Below are 19819 nucleotides of genomic sequence, written 5' to 3' on the forward strand. Positions count from 1 at the left end.
TTTTCTGCTCCAGATTACCGGCAGAGAATTGGTCATTCCGTGAGAAGTGTGCGATAATGAGCAACGTAAGTTGGTGATGTGTGAGAATGTGATAATAAGATGTGTTTGGGACTGTAATCAAGGTTAGGGGGGAAATGACTATTTCTGCCTGTGCCGCTAGCGGGTGCTAAGCTAAGCTAACTCTCCTGCCGTGTGGTTGGGTATAACTGTGTACTGTGTTAGCTCTCTCAGTGGGTTTATACGTGAGTCGTGGGTAATATATGGCCTATGGTATTAAAGGGGATGTTAGTTTATTTCCCACCTGTGTTTATGTTGATGTACTCTGGAGATATTGTTGTGAACACTTTAGTAATCTAGTATTTTCTTTCTGTTCCTTTCAGAGACCACACACACACACACACACACACACACACACACACACACACACACACACACACACACACCCTTTCCCACGCACCTAAACCTGCTCCTCTGACAATCCCTGTTAACTTCAACTGTGTGAAGTCAATTCAAGAGTCTGCACTATCCTCTGTGTCTTCATTGTCTCCCTTCTGAACATTCATCCGGGCCTTGAGCAGTGTTCTGGCCGACACTCTGGGGAGTGGTAGCTGCAAACCTGAACTAGCACCTTACAGTCCTAGTACAAGCTATCTACCCAACATTAATGGTCCTTCGAGCCGGATGTAAGCTGCTTCTACCCTAACAAGATGGACGATATTCAGAACTTCTCAGCCCTTGGTGCGCGCCCACGGCGTAATGTACGTCGTCCCCTCCGCTATGAAGCTTATGAGACTGACTTCCCCGGGCTTGGTGCAGGTTACCAGGAGGAAAGTGAGACAGGAGGCGACACCCGTTCTTCCCACCATCCTCCGTCTGACCCCTCTGATGACCGCTCACACGGCCATATCACGCCATTGAGAGCAGAGTTAGAAGATATACAACGTGAAAGGTTCCTGTTCCAGCAGTCCCATGACCAGATGAGAGCTGGGCTGGCTGATTTCCAGGCCCTTCATGCTAGTTTGCTGCAGCTGCTGGACCGTGCAGAAAGTCTGCAGCTCAGTCCACCGCCCAGAGCCTCTGCTGTTCATCTCCAGCCACCCCCTGCTGAAGAGGAAGAGGACTGGCCTCCACCACCTCCTCCTGTTGTGTTCAAGGAGGAGTCTGTCTCCAGCCAGGGTCCAGTTGCGGACCGCATCGATACAATGACGAAAGAGCTCCAGGATCTGAAGAGGGAGTCTATGGCTGCACAGGAGAGTCAGATCATTCCCCCACATGAATCTAAGCCAAGGTTCACTTCTCCTCAGCCAAGGACCACCTACCCTCCAGCGCCGCCTCCAAGAGCACACCCCCCTCCATTGCAACCACTGCCAGCTCCACCTCCTTCCTCATCTACTCCTTTCTTAACCTCACCGATGTATAGACCCCCTGGCTTAGCAGCGGCCCCAGACTTGACCTACAGGGGGCCTCGTCCAAGCATTCCCAAGCTCACACGCCGTGATCCTGGGGAATTTGCTCGTCTAAAGATGGCGCTGGAGAACTTACTGCCCCCGGAGAGTTCAGAGCTCTTCAGGTACCAAGTCTTGTTAGATCACCTACACCTGGAGGAAGCAAAGTTGATAGCGGACGCTTACCTCCATTCTGCCACACCCTTCAGTGACACCATGAATGCTCTTAACGACAGGCTTGGGCAGCCCCACCAGCTTGCCCTGAGGAGAATTGCTGCTGTCATGGACTCACCTGACATCCGCCGAGGGGATGCAGCCACATTCGAGCGATTCTCTCCCCACATCCAGTCGCTCGTGGGCATGCTGAAGACTTTAGGCCCTGATGGGGAGGTCGAACTCCAGCGTGGCTCCCATGTGGCTCGACTCCTTAGTAAGCTTCCTTCAGAGCAAAGAGCTGATTTCTGTCGGTGCATGTACAACCATTCTGGTCAGGCTTACACCCTTGACGACCTGGCTACCTGGTTAAAGTACGAATCCTGGTGTCAGGACTATGACGGCTTGCCCACTCCAATGATCACTAGAGAGAAGCCTGATGTCAGACCAAGCAAGTGCTCTGTTGCGGTTCTTCACAGTGCAGAGAGCTCACCCAGGTCACTAGGTACCACTCCAAACAAAGCTAGGCAGCAGCCCTACTGCGCCTTTTGCGATAACCGTGCCCATCACCTGAGTCAGTGTCCGGAGGTCATCAAGCTGAGTCGCGAACAGCTCACAGACTAGATAAAGACCAACAAGAGGTGCTGGCGTTGTGCTCGCTCCCATCAGGCAGCACAGTGTACCCTCAAGAAACCCTGCAGCCTGTGTCAGGGTCGTCATCTGCAGGTCCTTCACGACGTGAATTCTAAGCCCTTAAATACACATGGCCCAGTGTCTGCTCCCCCATGAGAAGGTGAGAATCCTACAGGCGTCCTGTACCTCGATCGTCCTACAGAGAGCGGCCAAGTCCTGTTAAAGGTTGTCCCAGTCATCCTTCACCATAATGGCAAGACTTGGAGCACTCACGCAGTTTTGGATGATGGGTCAGAGAGGACTATGCTGCTACCCACCGCTGCCCAGAAGCTTGACCTTCAAGGCATTCCGGAGACACTTCCATTGCGCACTATCAGGCAAGATGTGCAAACTCTGCATGGATCATGTGTCTCATTCGAGATCTCCCCTGGTGGCAAACCTAAGCTGAAGTACAAAATCCGCAATGCCTTCACCGCCACCCATATCGACCTAGCCGAGCACAGCTACCCGGTGGAGTCCTTGTAGCGGAAGTACAGACACCTCCGAGGCCTGCCTCTCCAGTCCTTCAAGAAGGTCAAACCTCTCCTTCTTATTGGCAGTGACCACCCACAGCTCATCACTCCAACTGAAGCTGTCCGTCTTGGTCCACCAGGTGGTCCCGCTGCTATGCGCACCAGGTTAGGGTGGACACTACAGGGTCCCTCCAGCCTTATAGGTTCCTCTTCGCTGCCACAACAGTGCCTCTTCACGACCGCCATTCCTCCCCAGGTGAGTGAGCTACTCAGACATGTAGAGAAGTTATGGCAGGTAGATGTTGTCCCGGTGCCAGAAGGCAAGGTGGTTGCCTGTTCAAGAGAAGACAACTATGCAGTTAGCCTGCTAGAGCAGAAGACAGTTCGTGTAGAAGTCGAGGGCATCCAACGCTATTCCACCTCCCTCCTTCGTCGCCAGAACATGCCACACCTTAAAGCTAGCCCTAACACTGTCGTTCCCAGTTTGAGAAGTGTGGAGAGAAGGCTCCAGAAAGATCCAGAACGAGTTAAGATCTACCGGGCGGAGATAGAGAAGTTGGTCGACTTCAAGGTCTTCGTCGGTACCCGCGTGGCTGAGATCCACGAAGTAACTCACTCGCACACCTGGCGTTATGTGGATTCAGCCCAGAACCCTGCGGATGATATAACCCGTGGGAAGTCCCTTCCCGAGCTGACCAGACCCAACAGATGGAGTCAAGGGCCTACTTTCCTGCTCCTAGGTCCAGAACAGAGGCCTCCAGAGCCAAGCGGCACCCTGGCTGAGCCTCCAGGCCCATCTGAGCTCCGTAAAGAGACCTTTTGTGGAGTTTCTACCACCTTTGACCCCACCACCTCGAACTTCAGCAAATATGACACCTGGACACAGCTGCTGGAAGCTGCTATTACGCAGTTGCATGGGGCGGCCAAAGGCGGTGGAACTTCATCGGCTTATGACTATATTCGAGCAGAGATGCATGTCCTGAGAGAAGCTCAACAGCTTCCCTGAGGAGTATCGACTCCTTAAGCAGGGGAAATCTATCAGTTGCAGCAGTCGTTTCCTTGCACTATCCCCTGAGTTCGACCACGAGAATGAGGTCATCCGTGTAGGTGGACGTCTTCGCCGCTCTGAAGATCTCGCCTTTACCAGCTCCCATCCTTTAGTTTGGGATCCATCACATCCAATCACCCGCCTGTTCATCCAGGACGTCGACAGTCGCCTGCGTCATCCAGGGACAGAGAGGGTCTTCGCGGAGATTCGGCACACTCATTGGATCCTGAGAGGTCGGGAAGCAGTTAGGCGTTTTCAAAGGACCTGTCTTGAGTGCCGCAGATGGAGAGCCCGACCAACTGTTCCCAAGATGGCTGACCTGCCAGTTGCGCGCCTCCGCCTTTACAAACATGCCTTTTATTTGACAGGCGTGGACTGTTTTGGACCCTTTGAGGTCAAAATCGGGCGCCATGTGGAGAAGAGGTGGGGCATCATCTTTAAGTGCCTAACTATCAGAGCGGTCCACTTTGATGTCCTAACCTCCATCGATACAGATGCCTTCCTAATGGCACTTCGACGTTTCATTGCCAGGAGAGGAACCCCAGCTGAGCTGTACTCAGACCAAGGGACCAACTTCCGTGGGGGTGAAAGGGAACTCCAAGCAGCTTTTGCAGCCATGACCTCTGACCTGCAGAAGCTCCTGGCTCCCCAGAAGATTGTCTTCCACTTCAATCCACCAGCGGCTCCTCATTTCGGGGGAGTGTGGGAGCGGGAGATTAGGTCTGTCAAGACGGCACTCTACACTACAGTAGGATCCCAACCCCTTCTGGAAGAGGTCCTCCGCACGGTCCTTGTGGAGGTGGAGGGCATCTTGAACTCCAAACCACTAGGTTATGTCCCGTCTGACATCAGTGATCCTGATCCAGTGACCCCCAACTGCTTTCTGATGGGGCGGCCTGACGGAGCACTTCCTCAAGTGGCTTGCCCCAAAGAAGAGCTCCTGAGTCGCCGGAGGTGGAAGCACTCCCAGGTGCTGGATGACCACTTCTGGTCTCGATTCATCCAGCTGTACCTTCCAAGCCTGCAGCTTCGGCAGAAATGGTGGTCATCCCCCGCAGATGTCACAGAAGGTTCGGTGGTGATGATCGTAGATCCTCAGCTGCCTCCTCAGCTGCCTCGCGCTTCCTGGCTCGTGGGTCGCATCTCCAAAGTCCACCCCAGTCCCGACGGGCACATCAGGTCTGCTGACATCAAGGTGAAGGACCGGACCTTCACCCGACCTTTGGCGAGGCTGGTGGTACTGCCTGCCCTCCCGGACGAAGACAATCACCGCGGGGCGGATCCAGAGAAATTTTCTTAGGGTGGTATCAGGGTGGCAAAGAAATCAAATGAATTTTTCTTACACATATGCAGGTGGTTATATATGGTTGAAATAATCCAAATGCAGTAAGAATACACGTCATATAACTTAATTATTGTCTGTAGCCCACATAATTAAACACTTTAGTTACATAAAACGTGAGTTTTGATGCTATGTACTGTACAGCCTGTATAATAAATAAATATGTAGCCCAATAAGTATAAAATCCAGAAAGCTACACAACATGGGGCGGTTCATTTACAAATGCAAGTCTGTTTTTTGTCAGAAAACAGTCACATTGTTACAGCTTAAATTACACAAAATGTCAGAAATCTGCACTGTCATGAACAAAAATTTAAACCAAATTTTTTCATGATTTCTTGGATCAACCCACTGAGGTCTGAAATACAATCGGCCATTTTAGACTCCTTTTGAGTTTACGTTTGTATTTCACCCTCAAATTGTTAAATTCCCCCTTGCCTTGTTTGGTATCTTTTCAGCTCAACTGAATTTAGTTGTTTTGACTGACATACTGCATTAGTGTTACTGATCTGAAATCACACAAAGAACTTAAAATCCTAGTAGTATTTTTTTTACTGTAAAAAAAACCCCACAGACATGTTGAGTAAATGTTTATAACTTGAAATGCAAATATAAATTGTACATTTTGTAAACATATACAACTATTTACCTAAAAATGCAGCCAATACACCTGCTGTTTTTTTTTTTCATTTTGTATAAGAATTTAAAAATATTACTAAAACTAAAGTGAGAGAACAATCAGGTTTCGCAATAAGATGCCCCACAAATGATGTGTGCCTGTAAAAAAAGCTTGTCCAACAAAAGACAGAACAGCACAGGGATAAACCTGCAGGCCTGACAACAACAGGTGTATCACTCCGCTGGTTTTCTACTCAGTGACAGTGTTTACTTTGAAAATGTGCCTTTGTGACACAAAACAAAACAACGACTACACAACACAACACACTAAGTATACACTCCACACTAAACGTCACAAATCTCCCACATCTAAACTCTCTCTCTCTCTCTCACTCGCTCTGTCTCTGCCGTTACCGTCACCCCCAAAACTTTTCCCTCTTCCTAAACAACCAAATCCCACATGTTGACTTTTGTTTTTTAAATTGGGCGACATGGTGCATTTTTCCACCGATAGGAAAGAGGTTTTTTTTCCCTTTCTTTACTGTTTTCGCGCTGTCCTTAGAAAACGCTTAAAACACACACACACAAACGTGACAACAGTATTTAGAAAAAGTGTGGCTGATATATATTATAACTCTGGATTTACTGGCCTGTAATTAAAATTTAAAAACTTTGAAGTCTGAACTTTCAATGTGGGCTGAAACAGAGACTCAGTGTGGCTGCAGCTTGTTGCTGTGTCAGCTCACATCAGTCATGTGATTTGGAGTTGCAGCGTGTCCGTGGACCACTGAGGGTTAATAACACTCACCTTCCTTCCATTTCCAGAGTATAACATCCAACCACCTGTGTAAAAAGTGAAATTCCCATGGTGTTGTTCAAAATGTGCTCTGGCACAATCATAAGCATCGCTTGCTACTGAAAACAAGAAAAAAGCCGGTCCTGCTATGGGCTGAACCATTTGTTACTGGTGGAGGGGGGGAACACTATGCAATATATTCAGTTTTAGCATTTATATTCACTGTTGACTGTAACTACGCTCAAAATGTTAATGCTATGTTATTTTAATAAACAACACTGTCATGTGCAAAACTGGGGTGGCAAGGGATAATTTTAGGGTGGCACTTGCCACCCCATGCCACCCTTCTAGATCCGCCCCTGTGCAGCTCTACTTCAATATATCAAATATTTGTGTCATTCTCAAAACTTTTGGCCATGACTGTACTGAGAAGCTACGAGAGGTGGCCAAAGAAAAGGACGGGTCTTATCCATCAGAGAAAAACCCAACATCCACCCACCCCTGCCCAGCTCCTCTCAGGAGACTGACATGAGTATGAAGATGTCTAGCACATATCAACAGCTGAGGGTCCCTGCCCACGGGGAGCTGATGCCACCCCATCCAGGTCAGTCCTCCTGCAGGTGGATGGGTCTGTGGTGGGGTGATTTAATTGTGGTCAATTTTAATCTATCATGTTTATTTAACAAAAATGTATTTTTAAAATCTGTATTTTACTTTTGTACCTTCATGTATTTTAAAAAACAAAAGTATTTAGAAAAAAGAAACCGTGAGACAGCGCCTCCTGCTGGGACCTCACAGACAGAACCTTTTTAAGTTAACCTGCATTTATTTAAAAAAGTTTCTGGTTTTATTTTGTGGACACTCTTTAAGCAATAACTTCTGTTTGACACATGAGTCCAAACTTGTGGGATTTTTAATTTTAAGTTTAAACTCAAACTAATCCTGATGAGTTGGATCTTCAGACTTTCAATGTGTGAAGAGGAAGAATGAGCCAACGCGATGAAGGAAAAGGACAGATTTATTGGGACGTTTTCATTCACAGACCATAAAAACAAACATCAGCAGGTTCCAGTCAAACATCGTTTTAACTGCGACGCTCGATTTCACATTAATCTTTTACAAAATAAACGAAAGAAGAAGACGAGGCGACTGATTTTTAACGTTAGTATCCTCCTCTGTACCCGCCACCGCCTCTGTATCCTCCACCTCCTCCTCTGTAACCACCTCCTCCTCCACCTCCGCCTCCCCTATAACCACCTCCTCCACCACCATAACCACCGCCTCCTCTGTATCCTCCATATCCTCCACCACCCCTGTATCCCCCTCCTCCTCCATATCCTCCACCTCCTCTGTATCCCCCTCCTCCTCCTCCATATCCTCCCCTGTAGCCTCCTCCTCCTTGGTAACCTCTGCCGCCGCCTCCTCCATCAAAACGCGGCATCTTCGGAGGTCGTGGACCGTCTCCCATCCTGCACAGACACACAAACAGAGGAGATGAGGAGATGTTTGAAGGTCTAAAGTTTGTTTTCAGAGGCGATGTGAGTAATAACAGGATGAAGCAGAGACCCAAAGAAGATCAAAACATCAAAGTTTCATCATAGAGGGAGAAAAATCTGCGATTTGAAAGGATGAACTAAAACGTTCCTTCATTCATGTGGAAAAAGGAAACAGGCAGGCTGCGTTTCCTGTCTGAGGACGTCCGTTACCTCTGGTTGGTGGCCATCATGTTGAGCCCGGCCGCCGACGGTTTGGAGACGTGTCTGATGACGTTCAGGAGCCGCTCGTTGGTTTGGTCCATCTGTCTGATGTACTCCGGGTCTTTGGTCACCTCCACCACCACCGCCTCCAGGGCGGCCCGCAGAGCCAGGATGCTCCCCGCCACCTCGTGAGCAATCGTCAGTTTGATCCTGCCATCATTAAAGTGAAAGGTCACTGAGAGGAGAGCGAATCGCAGTGCCTCAGAGGAAACAGGAAGTGAGTGAGAGTGCCGACGAGCTGCAGGTCGGTCGGTCACTCACCAGTCGTCGAGCTCCACGATCTCTCCGTTAGAGGTCACCTTCTTGCAGGCGAACAGCAGCAGCTGCAGAGGACTGACCAGAGTCATCCCTTTAGCCGAGATCGCTCTGGTTCGGATCTGAAAACAGAAACGTCCCCACCCGAGAGAAATGTTGGCTGTGATGCTGCGAGGGCCGTACATTCATCTAAATATTTATTTAGTGAGAAAACCTACAGAAAAAACCACCTGCTGTTGTTAATTTACACAAAAGCAATAATATTCATGTTAAAAGGTGAACTTGGCAGTTTTGGGTTTCACCTTCTCGCCGAAGACGAAGAACGGCGACGGGTAGATCATGTCGTGGCTGCTGAAGGGACAGTTGACGGAGGATTTGTGGATGAGGGCGTTGCGCCCCTCGGTGGTCAGGATCTTCCTCTTCTCCTTGTGGTAGCAGACGTTGGGGTACGAGCCGAAGGTCAGCAGAGAGACCACCACGTCCAGGTTGTTGTCCGGCCCCACCGTGTTGAACATCTGCGTCATGAGACACTCTGAGGGAAACGAAAGTGCAGGTGAGCTCCCCGCCGGTTCAATCAGCTTTGTGTGTCAGGATGGTGCGTTCGGGTACCTTCAGGAAATCCAGAGTTCACCAGGATCTCCTTCAGCTGGACTTTGGCCTCCCAGGTCATCCTCAGAGTCGACATGTTGAGACGTTTGTGGTCACAGAAGCGACTCTCCGCCTCCTCTCCGTTAATCCTGAGCAGAACAACAAGTGTTCACAAACGAGACGTTTCAGGGAGAAAACGACACCTCCTGTCACTCGTGTTGCAGAGGTCTTTTGTAACTTTACCGCTCTATATGTGAAGTTTACCATTTTTCTGATTTAGCTATTCATTTCTAAGAGCACGCGGCACAGACCTGACGTCGTCCCAGGCCTGGAACACGGACAGCAGCGCCACGTGATCCGAGAAACGACTGCCAGCAAAGTTTCTGTGCACGAAGCCGAGACGCTTCCCCTCGTTGATGAAAGGCTCTGGGAAACAGGAGGCGGCCGAGATGGTGCACATCGCATCGCCGACGCTGGAGGGAAACACGAGAATGAGAATTTCATTTAAAGACGGGACGCTGAGAGAATCAGAAAATCAGCAGAGAGACGAAAAACTGACTGGAAGATGCAGCCCATGATCATCATCTTCCCCAGCCGAGGTTCGATCGGCAGCCGAGCCAGAATCCGTCCCAGAGGGGTCAGCTCGTCGTTGGAGTCCAGAGCGTCCAGCTCTGCAACAAACACGGAGATTACAGTGAAAATAATTCATGTGGAAACTGACGGCAAAAAAAGGATCTTCAAAAACAAAACATAACATGTCAACTTTATGAAGTACAGACAAGAATCAGACCAAAGGGCATAGAACCCCAACACAGGCATAAAAACAGGCCACAGCAGGGCTGATCATTTAAAATCAATAAATCAGAGCGTCAGATCTGTGAGAGGACAAACCAAGACACACAGAACTAAGTTCCCAGCAGCCCCGATAGTCCGTTTCCCTTCAGATCAGGCCTTTCGTACCTTTCAAGGTGTGTTCGGCCTCAATGACGGCGTCCAGTGGCGGTGGCTCGATAGCCTTAGACAGGAAGTGGCCGATGCCTCCGAGTCTCAGCAGTTTGATGCTCAGGGCGATTTCATGCAGCGGAGTTCTGAAGATCTCTGGAGTCATGTGAGTCTCCAACCTGCACAGCCACACAGAGACACATGTTAACACCCAAACGCTGCAGCCCGCGGCGTGCCGGAGGATCAACGCGCCTTACTTGTCGAATCGAGCGCGGCTGCAGAGGTGGAAGCAGAACCCCGGTCGGACTCTGCCGGCTCGACCTTTCCTCTGCTCCAGGTTGGTCTTGGAGGCCCAGACGGTGGCGTAGTTGGTCATATTGTTGTGGGAGGTGAACAGCTTCACTTTCTGCCTGTTAGCACAGCAAACAGTGCGACCTTTAACCCCTAACCCGCTCAGACGCTGACCTCAGGAAGAGAAACTACACCTGTGAGCGCAGCGACACTTACTTGCAGGAGTCGATGACGTAGACGACATCGTTGATGGTGATGCTCGTCTCGGCGATGTTGGTGGACAGGATCACCTGAAACGTCAGCGTGTGGTTCAGACATGCTCAGTGCATGTAGCACATATCAGACACACTTCATCTCATCCACGTCGGTCATCGTTGAAGCGGTTTGAATTCCACAAGTTAAATTTAGGATGAAGCTTTTATGTATTCCTGTCACTGACCTTTCTGATGTCATCAGGAACCGGTTCAAACACCCTCCTCTGCTCCTCTCGAGGTATCTGAGAGTGCAGCGGCAGGATTCGGTACCGGTTGCTTCCTGAAAAGCACAGCATACCAGATTTTTCACAGTGCTCTCGCACGATGAGCAACAACGCTACACAACACCAGCCAAAAACCAAGATCCAAGAAGTCTCTGCTGCAGTGTCAGGGGGAGTGTTTCGGTCAACAGTCCCCACAGCAGTGACTCTCCACTTAAGGCGTTATTGGTATTGTGTGGTGTGACGCGTACCGAAGTGTGGGTTGCTCTCCAGGTGTCTCTGCATGGAGTAGATGAGGTTCCAGCCGGGCAGGAAGACGAGCACGGCGCCGGCCACCTGCAGCGTCTCGATGTACTTCAGAAGCGCCTCCACCAGCTCGAAGGACGTTTCCTTCTCATTGATCTGAGACATCGAATGCTTCGTCTCCGGCGTATACTCCGACCCGCAGATCACATTACAGTTAGTCTGGGGAGAAACGTTTTGCAATCACATGTAATTCTGACGTTCGCCACAGTGCAGAAGAATTTTAAAAACGTTTCTCACGTCGTCGTCTCCTCCCTCCTCGTCTTTGTCTTTCTTCTTTCGGTCCATCGGTGGAGGCACAAACTTTGTCATCTGGATGGAGTCCTCCAGGAAATACTCTGAAAACAAGGAAGAGGTTTTTTCAAACCTGCTGATATAACAATAACTGTTTACCACACTGATTATTGGCTTAAACAGTTTAGGGCAGGGGACCTCCAGGCCTCGAGGGCCGGTGTCCTGCAGGTTTAAGATGTCCTTCATCCAACACAGCTGATTTAAATGGCTAAATGACCTCCTCAACATGTCCTGAAGTTCTCCAGAGGCCTGGTCATCAACTCATCATTTGATTCAGGTGTGTTGACCCAGGGTGAGATCTAAAACCTGCAGGACGCACCACGCTCACCATTACACCCAAACCTCCCGGCTAACGGGTCACCAAACACTTGTACGAGTGCTTATCCTCAGTTTATATTACAGGAAAGTCCACAGACAATCATCATTTTAATGTTTCCACACACAGGTGAGGCCGGTGAGTCGGAGGTACCTTGGACAGGGAAGGTGCGTCCAAACACCTCAATGACGGGGCAGCTGAAGAAGTACTCTCTGAACATGGTGGTGTCGATGGTGGCCGACATGAGGATGATGCGCACGTCCGGGTATGCCTGGACCACGTCTCTGAGGACCACCATGAGGAAGTCCGTCTGCACGGACACACAGAGGGTCAGACACTTGGACAGAAGCCCCCGGGGTGTTTTTGGCTCAGTGAGTCACGAAAATCAGCGAACAAACAAACTCACGTTGATGTCTCTCTCGTGGATCTCATCGACGATGACGTGACTGATGCCTCTGATTCCTGCTTCCAGCTTCCGCAGAAGAACACCTGAAACACAAAAAACACTCAGATCTACACGGCCGGACCGCCAAATCGCTTCCCCCGCCCAGCGAAGTAACCACGGCTTCGCTGCTTAGTTGCTGAGGCAGCAGCACAGTTTGTATACAGTGGTTTCCATACCGACGGTGCAGAAGAGGATGCTGGCGTGGGGTCGAGGCAGGACGGACTCAAATCGGACACTGTAACCACAGCTTTTCCCAAGATCCTCTGCTCTCTCAAAGGCGACCCTCTCAGCCACGGACACGGCGCTGATCCTTCTGGGCTGCAGAGAAGAAGAAGGTCAGGGCTGCTGTGCGGAGGTTTACGGAGCACACGGAGCTCAAACACGGATCAGACCTCAAACTGCAATGAAGTGAGCTTAAAGCCGCTTAATGTTTGCTTGGTCAGCAATACAGAAGACAGGCTGTAAGCTCTCAGGTAAACGAGGCGGGTGAAAGGACGCCTCGGCGTTACCTGCGTGACCACGATGTTGCAGTCCGATGCTCGGCCCCCCTTGATGAAGCGGTCCAGGATGTACTGAGGGACCTGAGTGGTTTTACCGCAGCCCGTCGCTCCTCTGATGATCACCACAGGGCTTTTGTCGATGGCCGCCATGATCTCTTCCTCAAACTGTTTGACGGGCAGCTGCTCGCGCTCCATCAGGATCTGAACGACAGCATCGTTTAAGTCTCACGGCACGCTTTCATCAACGCAGACGTAAAGGTAAAGGAGACCGACCTTCTGCAGGTTCTCATCATGCTCCAGCTGGTACTGCAGCTCGTCGTGCAGGTCGCCGCTGATCTGCTCCGGAGGGCACTGAAGGGGTTAGAACGGGGTCTTTACGGAAGGCTTTCACCACGACTCGCTCAGAAAACAAAGCACAGAGGGAAGAGCTGCACGACTCTGATGACTGTAAGACACCGAGTGTCTGCACAGCCTGTGGGACTCGAATTAATAACATGATTTCTGAATACCTGCTAATAAAGATCAACGAGCCACAAACTGATCCTACTTTAGGGTTTCAGGGTTCGTGAGACTCACGTAGGCCAGCGGCCCCTCGTCGATGTTGCTGCTGGTCCAGGGGTTCCAGTTGACCTGAGGAGGCGACCAGGGGACGACTCCGGCTCCGGTCTGCCTCTGTGACGGCTCGAAGTACGCCAGCTTCCCCTGAACCAGAGACACCGGGCTGCTGGGGTCTGCAGGCTGGAACATAAAAACCTTCATGTTACTGAATCGAATGTAAAGGCTCCGTTTATTCTGACGATGACAGTTTGCTTTGAAGAGCATCACGTGAGGCTGGGAAAGAATGTCTCGGACTCCCGGACCATCAGCACCGGCTCCCCTCAGGGCTGTGTTCTTTCTCCTCTGCTCTTCTCCCTGTACACCAACTGCTGCACCTCCACCCACCAGTCTGTCAAGCTAATCAAGTTTGCAGATGACACCACCGTTATTGGACTCATCTCGGACGGGGATGAGTCTGCCTACAGGAGGGAGGTTGAACGTCTGGTGTCCTGGTGCAGCCACAACAACCTGGTGCTGAATGCCCAGAAGACAGTGGAGATTATTGTGGACTTCAGGAAGCACACAGCTCCACTCCCCCCCATCATCCTGACTGACACCCCCATCACCTCTGTGGACTCGTTCCGCTTCCTGGGTACCACCATCACCCAGGACCTGAAGTGGGAGCCCACCATCACTTCCGTCATTAAAAAAGCCCAGCAGAGGATGTACTTCCTGAGGCAGCTGAAGAAATTCAACCTGCCAACACGGACGATGATGCAATTCTACACTGCAATCATCGAGTCCATCCTCACCTCCTCCATCACTGTGTGGTACGCTGGAGCCACTATCAGGGACAAACAGAGACTGCAGCGTGTTGTGCGCTCTGCTGAGAAGGTGATTGGCTGCAGACTCCCATCTCTGCAGGACCTGTACACCTCCAGGACACTGGGGCGTGCAGCTCGGATCTCAGCTGACCCTTCTCACCCTGGACACAGTCTGTTTGACCTGCTCCCCTCAGGCAGGAGGCTCCGGTCCATTCGCACCAGAACCTCTCGCCATAAGAACAGTTTCTTCCCCTCTGCTGTCGGACACATGAACAATAACCATATGACTGTTCCCACCACTAACACATGACCCTACGCTGTGTTCACTGTATCATTCCATGTTTGGCACTGATCACCACCTGCACTAATGTATATATCATGTATATATCTATCCACTTAGCACTTTTAATTCTTATTCTTATTTTTATATTTTTATGACAGTATGTTGCACTGAAGCACCGCAGCAATTTCCTAATGTTGTAAACCTCCTCAACATCTGGCAATAAACCCTTTCTGATTCTGATTCTGATTCTGATCACCACATCACATCTGCAGTCCGGTGCACTGAAGAGTGTTTCACTGGTTTCATGCGTACGTCCACGAACATCAGCGCGACAGACTTCAGATTCGTCACAGCACACTGCTTTATTTACTACGTGCTGCCTTTGAAGGGCGGGTTCGATTGACAGACACTGAACAGCGAGAGCGAACGCTTTCATGCGACTCACCGGTGGGGGGACGCTGACTCCGAGCTCCTGGACCACACAGGCCAGCTGCTGCTGTAGGTCTGGGGACACGTTGACCTCAAACGCCTCCAACTGTGCAAAAATAACAAAATCCTGTTTTAAAAACGAGCTGCGTGATGTGCCGTTCAGTCTCTGCCTGTTTTTAAACGTACAGTTTCTCCCTCCTTCTTCTTGGTGACCCCGGAGTACGCCTCGATGACTCCCAGGTGATACAGCTGTCGCACCAGAGACAGAGCGCACGATTGAGCCGCCAGCTTCTTGTTGGAGCCGTGCTCTCGAGCCGTGATCCCTGCAGAGCAAACCCAGCGACGTTTGACTCACACGAACAACAAAGCAACTGGTGTTTCATGGTTTCTGATCACATTTATCACAATTTCTGTAACTTTTCCATCCAGTGTTAATCCGAGAACAGACTAATAAAAATCGAATTCTTCTCGGGCACGCTCGCACAGAGTCTGGTGTGGTTGCCATTTTGGTTTGTAGCTCTCTCTCTGTGTCCTGTTCTGACCTCTTTCACTGCTGATCATCTAAAACAACTTCAGCATTTAATAGGAAATGTTCTGGAGTCTTACTTCTGCCGAGCTGCTTCACAAAAAGCTGCATCTCTGCTATGAAGCTCCTGCAGACACAAAGACAAACGTCACGGCTTCACTCCTTGTTTCTAGAACAAAAGCATCAAACTGCACGTAGACTTAGGAGCTGAACTCACCTGCTGCACTCTCAGGAGGAAGCCTGCATGTTTTTCTGCCAGACTTTGGGATTTTTAAAGACCAATCAACAGCTTTGATTCTCCTGGCTGCGCTCTGCCCTGCGGTGAACAGCGACACCAGAAATCACAACCAGACTCCACCAAGCCCTGAGCTGCACCCATGGGACAGCTTTAGTGCACCTAAACACTGTCCCATGTCTTCCTTTGGTGTGGTTGTGAGTTCTGGCATCACCTCGGTGTTCTTTGATGGAGCAGGAAACTCACTCCAGCCTCTGAAAGTAACCTCCTGCCCAATTCACCAGCTGACATTTATCACAGCTCATTTCTCACATTACAACAATTCATCAACTCAAACCAGTCTGGGTTTGTCGGGCTCAGGTTCTAGTTATTCTAGTTGTTCTTGTTTCAGTGCGAGTTAGCTGGTGTCTGCGCTCAGTTCGAACAGTGAGAGCTCTCTGGTGTAGCCGACACACTCTGGAGGTCTCTGGGTTTACAGCAAGTCCAGCAGAAAAACACACAGGAACGTCCTGAACATCAACCACCAACCAACACACGTCAGCTCTGCAGCGCGACACACACCAGCTGGGTCGTATTCAGGCTACTGTCACACATTTATGTGCACGAAGACAAAGAAGACGTGTTTACAGGTGTCTGGGAATACGATGATGGCTGAGCTGAGACCCAGCTGGTGCGTGCTGAAAGAGAATATAACCTTTAAGAATTTCATTCAACAAGGAAAATAACAGGAGAACTGAGACGGCAGCAGAAATAAAGAGAAAGATGTAAAAAGATCAAAAGGAAGCAGGAGATGAAAACAAGAGGAAACAGAAAGAAACAGCAGGAGAAGAAGCGGAGGACATAAAATCAACACGTCCTGTAAAACCCTCGCGCTGCTCTTTGGAGGAAATTATTTTAGAATAATCAGAAATTCAAAGTCTCGTTTTACATAAACTGGCAATTTTTTTATTTTTTTTTTTTACAAAGAAGATTCAATTCAATTTTATTTATAAAGCGCCAAATGACAACAACAGTCGGCTCAAGGCGCTTCTGAGCGTTACCACCCGTCACTTCAAGGACAGCGCTCGCTCTCCGGGCGGAGCTTCGATTATTTGTGCCGAAGCCCCGCCCCCACCCTGTTGATCAACACTTTCAGCTTACACCCTCACACGTCTCCTGCACACGCACAAAGTTCCACAACAGCTCAGTCCAGAGATGCCACCATCTCTGACTCCTCCCACAACGCTGAAGAAACGCCATGTTAAGTTCATTCGTCGCCATCTTTACTGAGAAAACAACTAAAGCTGTTGTAAAGCTTTGCTGTAGCTCAGGTCAAAAATATGATTAGTTCGTGTTTCCCCGTCTGGTTGCCGAGCGGCTCTTTGGGGGCGGGGCCAATCTTTGCCATTATTGTATTTTCCAGTGGATTTGATACATTTATGTAGAATCTGTGAGCTGAATGACTAAAATAAGCAGCGTTTATCAGAACGTATCAGTACAATCAGAAACTTAATGTCTGAACATGCAAAATAAAACAGGTGTGTGGCTGAAGGTCGGCAGTGAACTCCAAACCAAATCCAAACTGAAGGGAAACAAAAGAAAAACACTTCCAGCAGAGATTCAATCAATTCCCTTCAAATGGAGCAATCAAGTCCTTTGGTCAAAATCACAGCTGCTTTTAGGAAATACTTCTGATTTTTCTTCAGCTAAAGAGAATTATTAAGCAGCTGAAGCTCATTAAAATCACAGTCACACCATCAGCGTTTGTTTCGGCTCCAGCTGTGACCCCTCAGACTGGATCTGGTTTAGAATTTCCAGCCGGTCTAAAAAGCTCTGAGATTCCAGACCTGTTGTGGTCCGGTCCCACTTGGCTGTATTTATACTCAGCACTGGTTTTCTCTTTCTGGAAGAACTGGTTCAGACGGGCCTTGGCGTTCTCCAGAGTCCAGTTTCCGTGAAGGTTAGCGTTCAGATCCACTTCCTCTGACTCCAGAGTCTGCAAACAAAAACACAGGCGGGAGTTCGTTTAGCGAGGGAGAGAAATCAAACCTGAAGAACAAAAAGGGAACTCATTCTGGTTCTAATGATGCATCTGCATATTATTAATGGCCAAAGTTTAAAAATAAAAGTAGAAACGTATTCCCCGAGTGCCAGTTTTCTTCATGAAAGCAGAGTCCTCGGAGTGAAAACTTGGCTGGTTGTTCCAAGTTTAGTAAATCTGTCCAAGGTTCTGGTTCAGATTTGAGCTTTAGGGGGACGACTGTAACTTAGGAGCAGCTTACTTCCTGTTAGGGAGCTTAATGTTAACATCACCAATGCTTTTCACTGCACTGTAATTTGGAATTATCTTGTACCGCCTGCGCTTCCTGTTCGTCTCTCTTGGCGTAATACTCCTTCAGATTGGCTCCTCGGTCCCACTGAGCTCCTCCGTCACTTCCTCCTCTGCCCCAACCCGAGTTTCCTGCTCCTGCATAACCCAGTCCGGTCACTCCTGGAACCGGCCCACTGACGCTGCTGTCCCCTGAGAACAATAAAGAAGCAGAAAGAAGCCGGCTGAATGTCTGAACCCGTTTAATCCGACCCGCCTCACCACATTAAAGTAAGAACTTGTGATGTTTGGAGTCGTTAAAGCCACCATGCTGCCGGTACCTTGCTCAGCTTTCACTACCAGGTGAGGTGGTAGAGGACCGCTAGAAGGGAGGTTTCCAAAGCCGGCATCTCCAGCTGCATCAGGTTGATCTGCGATGGGAGCGCTCGCCTGATGGCAGAAAACGTACTTACTCATTTAAAAAAGACAAAGTGAGAGAAACAATCAGTTTTTATCTCTACAGAAAAAAAACAGAAGGAAAAACAGGAACGGCTTCCTGACCCCGAGGGCCGGGACCTCTGCTGCGTTCATCTCTCCGATTCGGACCAGATAGTTGACAAAATCGCGGGCGGCGTTGGTCTGCGCGTCCTTCTTATTGGTGGAGTTTCCCATCCCAATGTAGTTGAAGCTATCGACTCGGACCTGCAGGGAGTACGGTGTAAGGTTAACAAAAACCTCACCGAGTGAAACCCCCTGATGTCAGAATGAACGCTCACCTCACACATAAACTTCTGCCTGTTTTTGTTGCCCGCTGCTCGGATGTCGTAGTTTGGAGTCAGCTTCTTTTTCCCACACCAGGCGTACAGGAAGTTCTTGATGTCCGCCATGGTGGACTGACAGGAGGGTCCTTCTCTTCCGTGGACCAGTTAATCTGAGAAACAAACTGCTGTCAAACTCCTTGATATTTAGCTTAGATCTGGCATTTACTGTGAATCATTTGGTTTGGAGTCACAGAGGGATGAAAGTCAGTAAATGTTGCTGAACTGAGGACGGATAATATCACATCTAAGAAATTACTGCAATAACTAACTGGCCAAACTCTGGTAGAAGCCTTGCTGCTGTCTGCTTACCACCTTTTAAGATGAACTTTGGTCTTGCCTGAACACAAACGGGTCTTTGATAGTGACTCACTTATGTAAACATGGCTGTACGGATCACTTTGAGTGGATGCATTTACTGCCCACCGCTAGGATAAATCCCGCTGTCTGCGGTGATTCTGGATACAAACGATAACAGCGTCATTAGCACAGCGGGTTGTTTTTACTGTGGGCTGGATTTCATAAAACACTGTTAGCATTCATTAGAGTAAACTCTGTAATGTTTGGCTAGCATTTAACATTAGCCTCAAAGTGTAAAATTAAATTGATGACTTATAATCACGAATTTAAGTCACTTATCTTTAAACTTTCAGTACAATTTATATAAAAAATAGTTTCTGATAAATGCGTGACTGCAGGCTAACGTTAGGCCCCTGCTAGCTACTTATCACCGGAAGTTCAACTCACATCGCGTCGCAAAAAAATATGATTAAATTAAGAAGAAATGCGGGGGAAAATAATCCGAAGAATTTGTACTTACAGCCAGGGCAGAAAATTGCAAAAGCTGCTCCACACTTCAGCAGCTAAGCGCCGGCAGACTATCAGCGTTGGCTTCCTCCGGTTACGCTTCACTTTCGGTTAAAAATAAACGTAACTCCCGGTGCTTCAGCGCCCCCTCAGGCCGGAGGGAGAATCGGCCTCCATCAAGTTCTGTTTCTTCTTCTTTTTTTTTTTACTATCTTTTTTTGCCTTTATGGTTCTAACACAGTGGAGAGAATACATGGAAGCTGTGCTCCATGTTCCTCTTTTCATGAACACTTTGGTACAGAGGTCAGTCATCTTTACACCAGCAAAACAGATTTGAGCTCCATAGTTATAAATGCCTGT

The 19819-nt window shown here is 49.1% G+C and overlaps 1 protein-coding gene across 2 annotated transcripts; it reads right to left on the minus strand.

Moving 5' to 3' along the window:
• Positions 1 to 7546: 7546 nt before the first annotated feature.
• On the minus strand, positions 7547 to 19602 carry dhx9 (DEAH (Asp-Glu-Ala-His) box helicase 9). 2 transcript variants are annotated; one of them, XM_040002488.1, is made up of 28 exons: positions 19473 to 19602; positions 18611 to 18765; positions 18396 to 18536; positions 18176 to 18284; positions 17881 to 18047; positions 17374 to 17522; positions 15393 to 15439; positions 14973 to 15109; positions 14803 to 14892; positions 13290 to 13451; positions 12987 to 13064; positions 12723 to 12914; positions 12390 to 12531; positions 12175 to 12257; positions 11922 to 12078; positions 11399 to 11496; positions 11107 to 11320; positions 10820 to 10914; positions 10597 to 10670; positions 10347 to 10499; positions 10108 to 10268; positions 9707 to 9818; positions 9459 to 9620; positions 9169 to 9296; positions 8862 to 9091; positions 8566 to 8681; positions 8254 to 8454; positions 7547 to 8016 (listed from the first exon to the last, which is right to left on the minus strand). In XM_040002488.1, the coding sequence occupies exons 2-28, from the start codon at positions 18719 to 18721 to the stop codon at positions 7710 to 7712; spliced, it is 3816 nt and encodes a 1271-aa protein (XP_039858422.1). In that variant the 5' UTR covers positions 18722 to 18765; positions 19473 to 19602; the 3' UTR covers positions 7547 to 7709. The 2 variants fall into 2 exon arrangements, with proteins under 2 accessions (XP_039858422.1, XP_039858423.1); XM_040002489.1 differs by lacking the exons at positions 17374 to 17522; positions 17881 to 18047; positions 18176 to 18284; ... (1 more) ...; positions 18611 to 18765; positions 19473 to 19602 and adding an exon at positions 15530 to 17318.
• Between the last annotated feature and the right edge of the window lie 217 nt (positions 19603 to 19819).

Source organism: Simochromis diagramma, unplaced genomic scaffold, assembly GCF_900408965.1.
Source record: "Simochromis diagramma unplaced genomic scaffold, fSimDia1.1 OVJJ01000443.1, whole genome shotgun sequence".
Lineage (NCBI taxonomy): Eukaryota > Metazoa > Chordata > Actinopteri > Cichliformes > Cichlidae > Simochromis > Simochromis diagramma.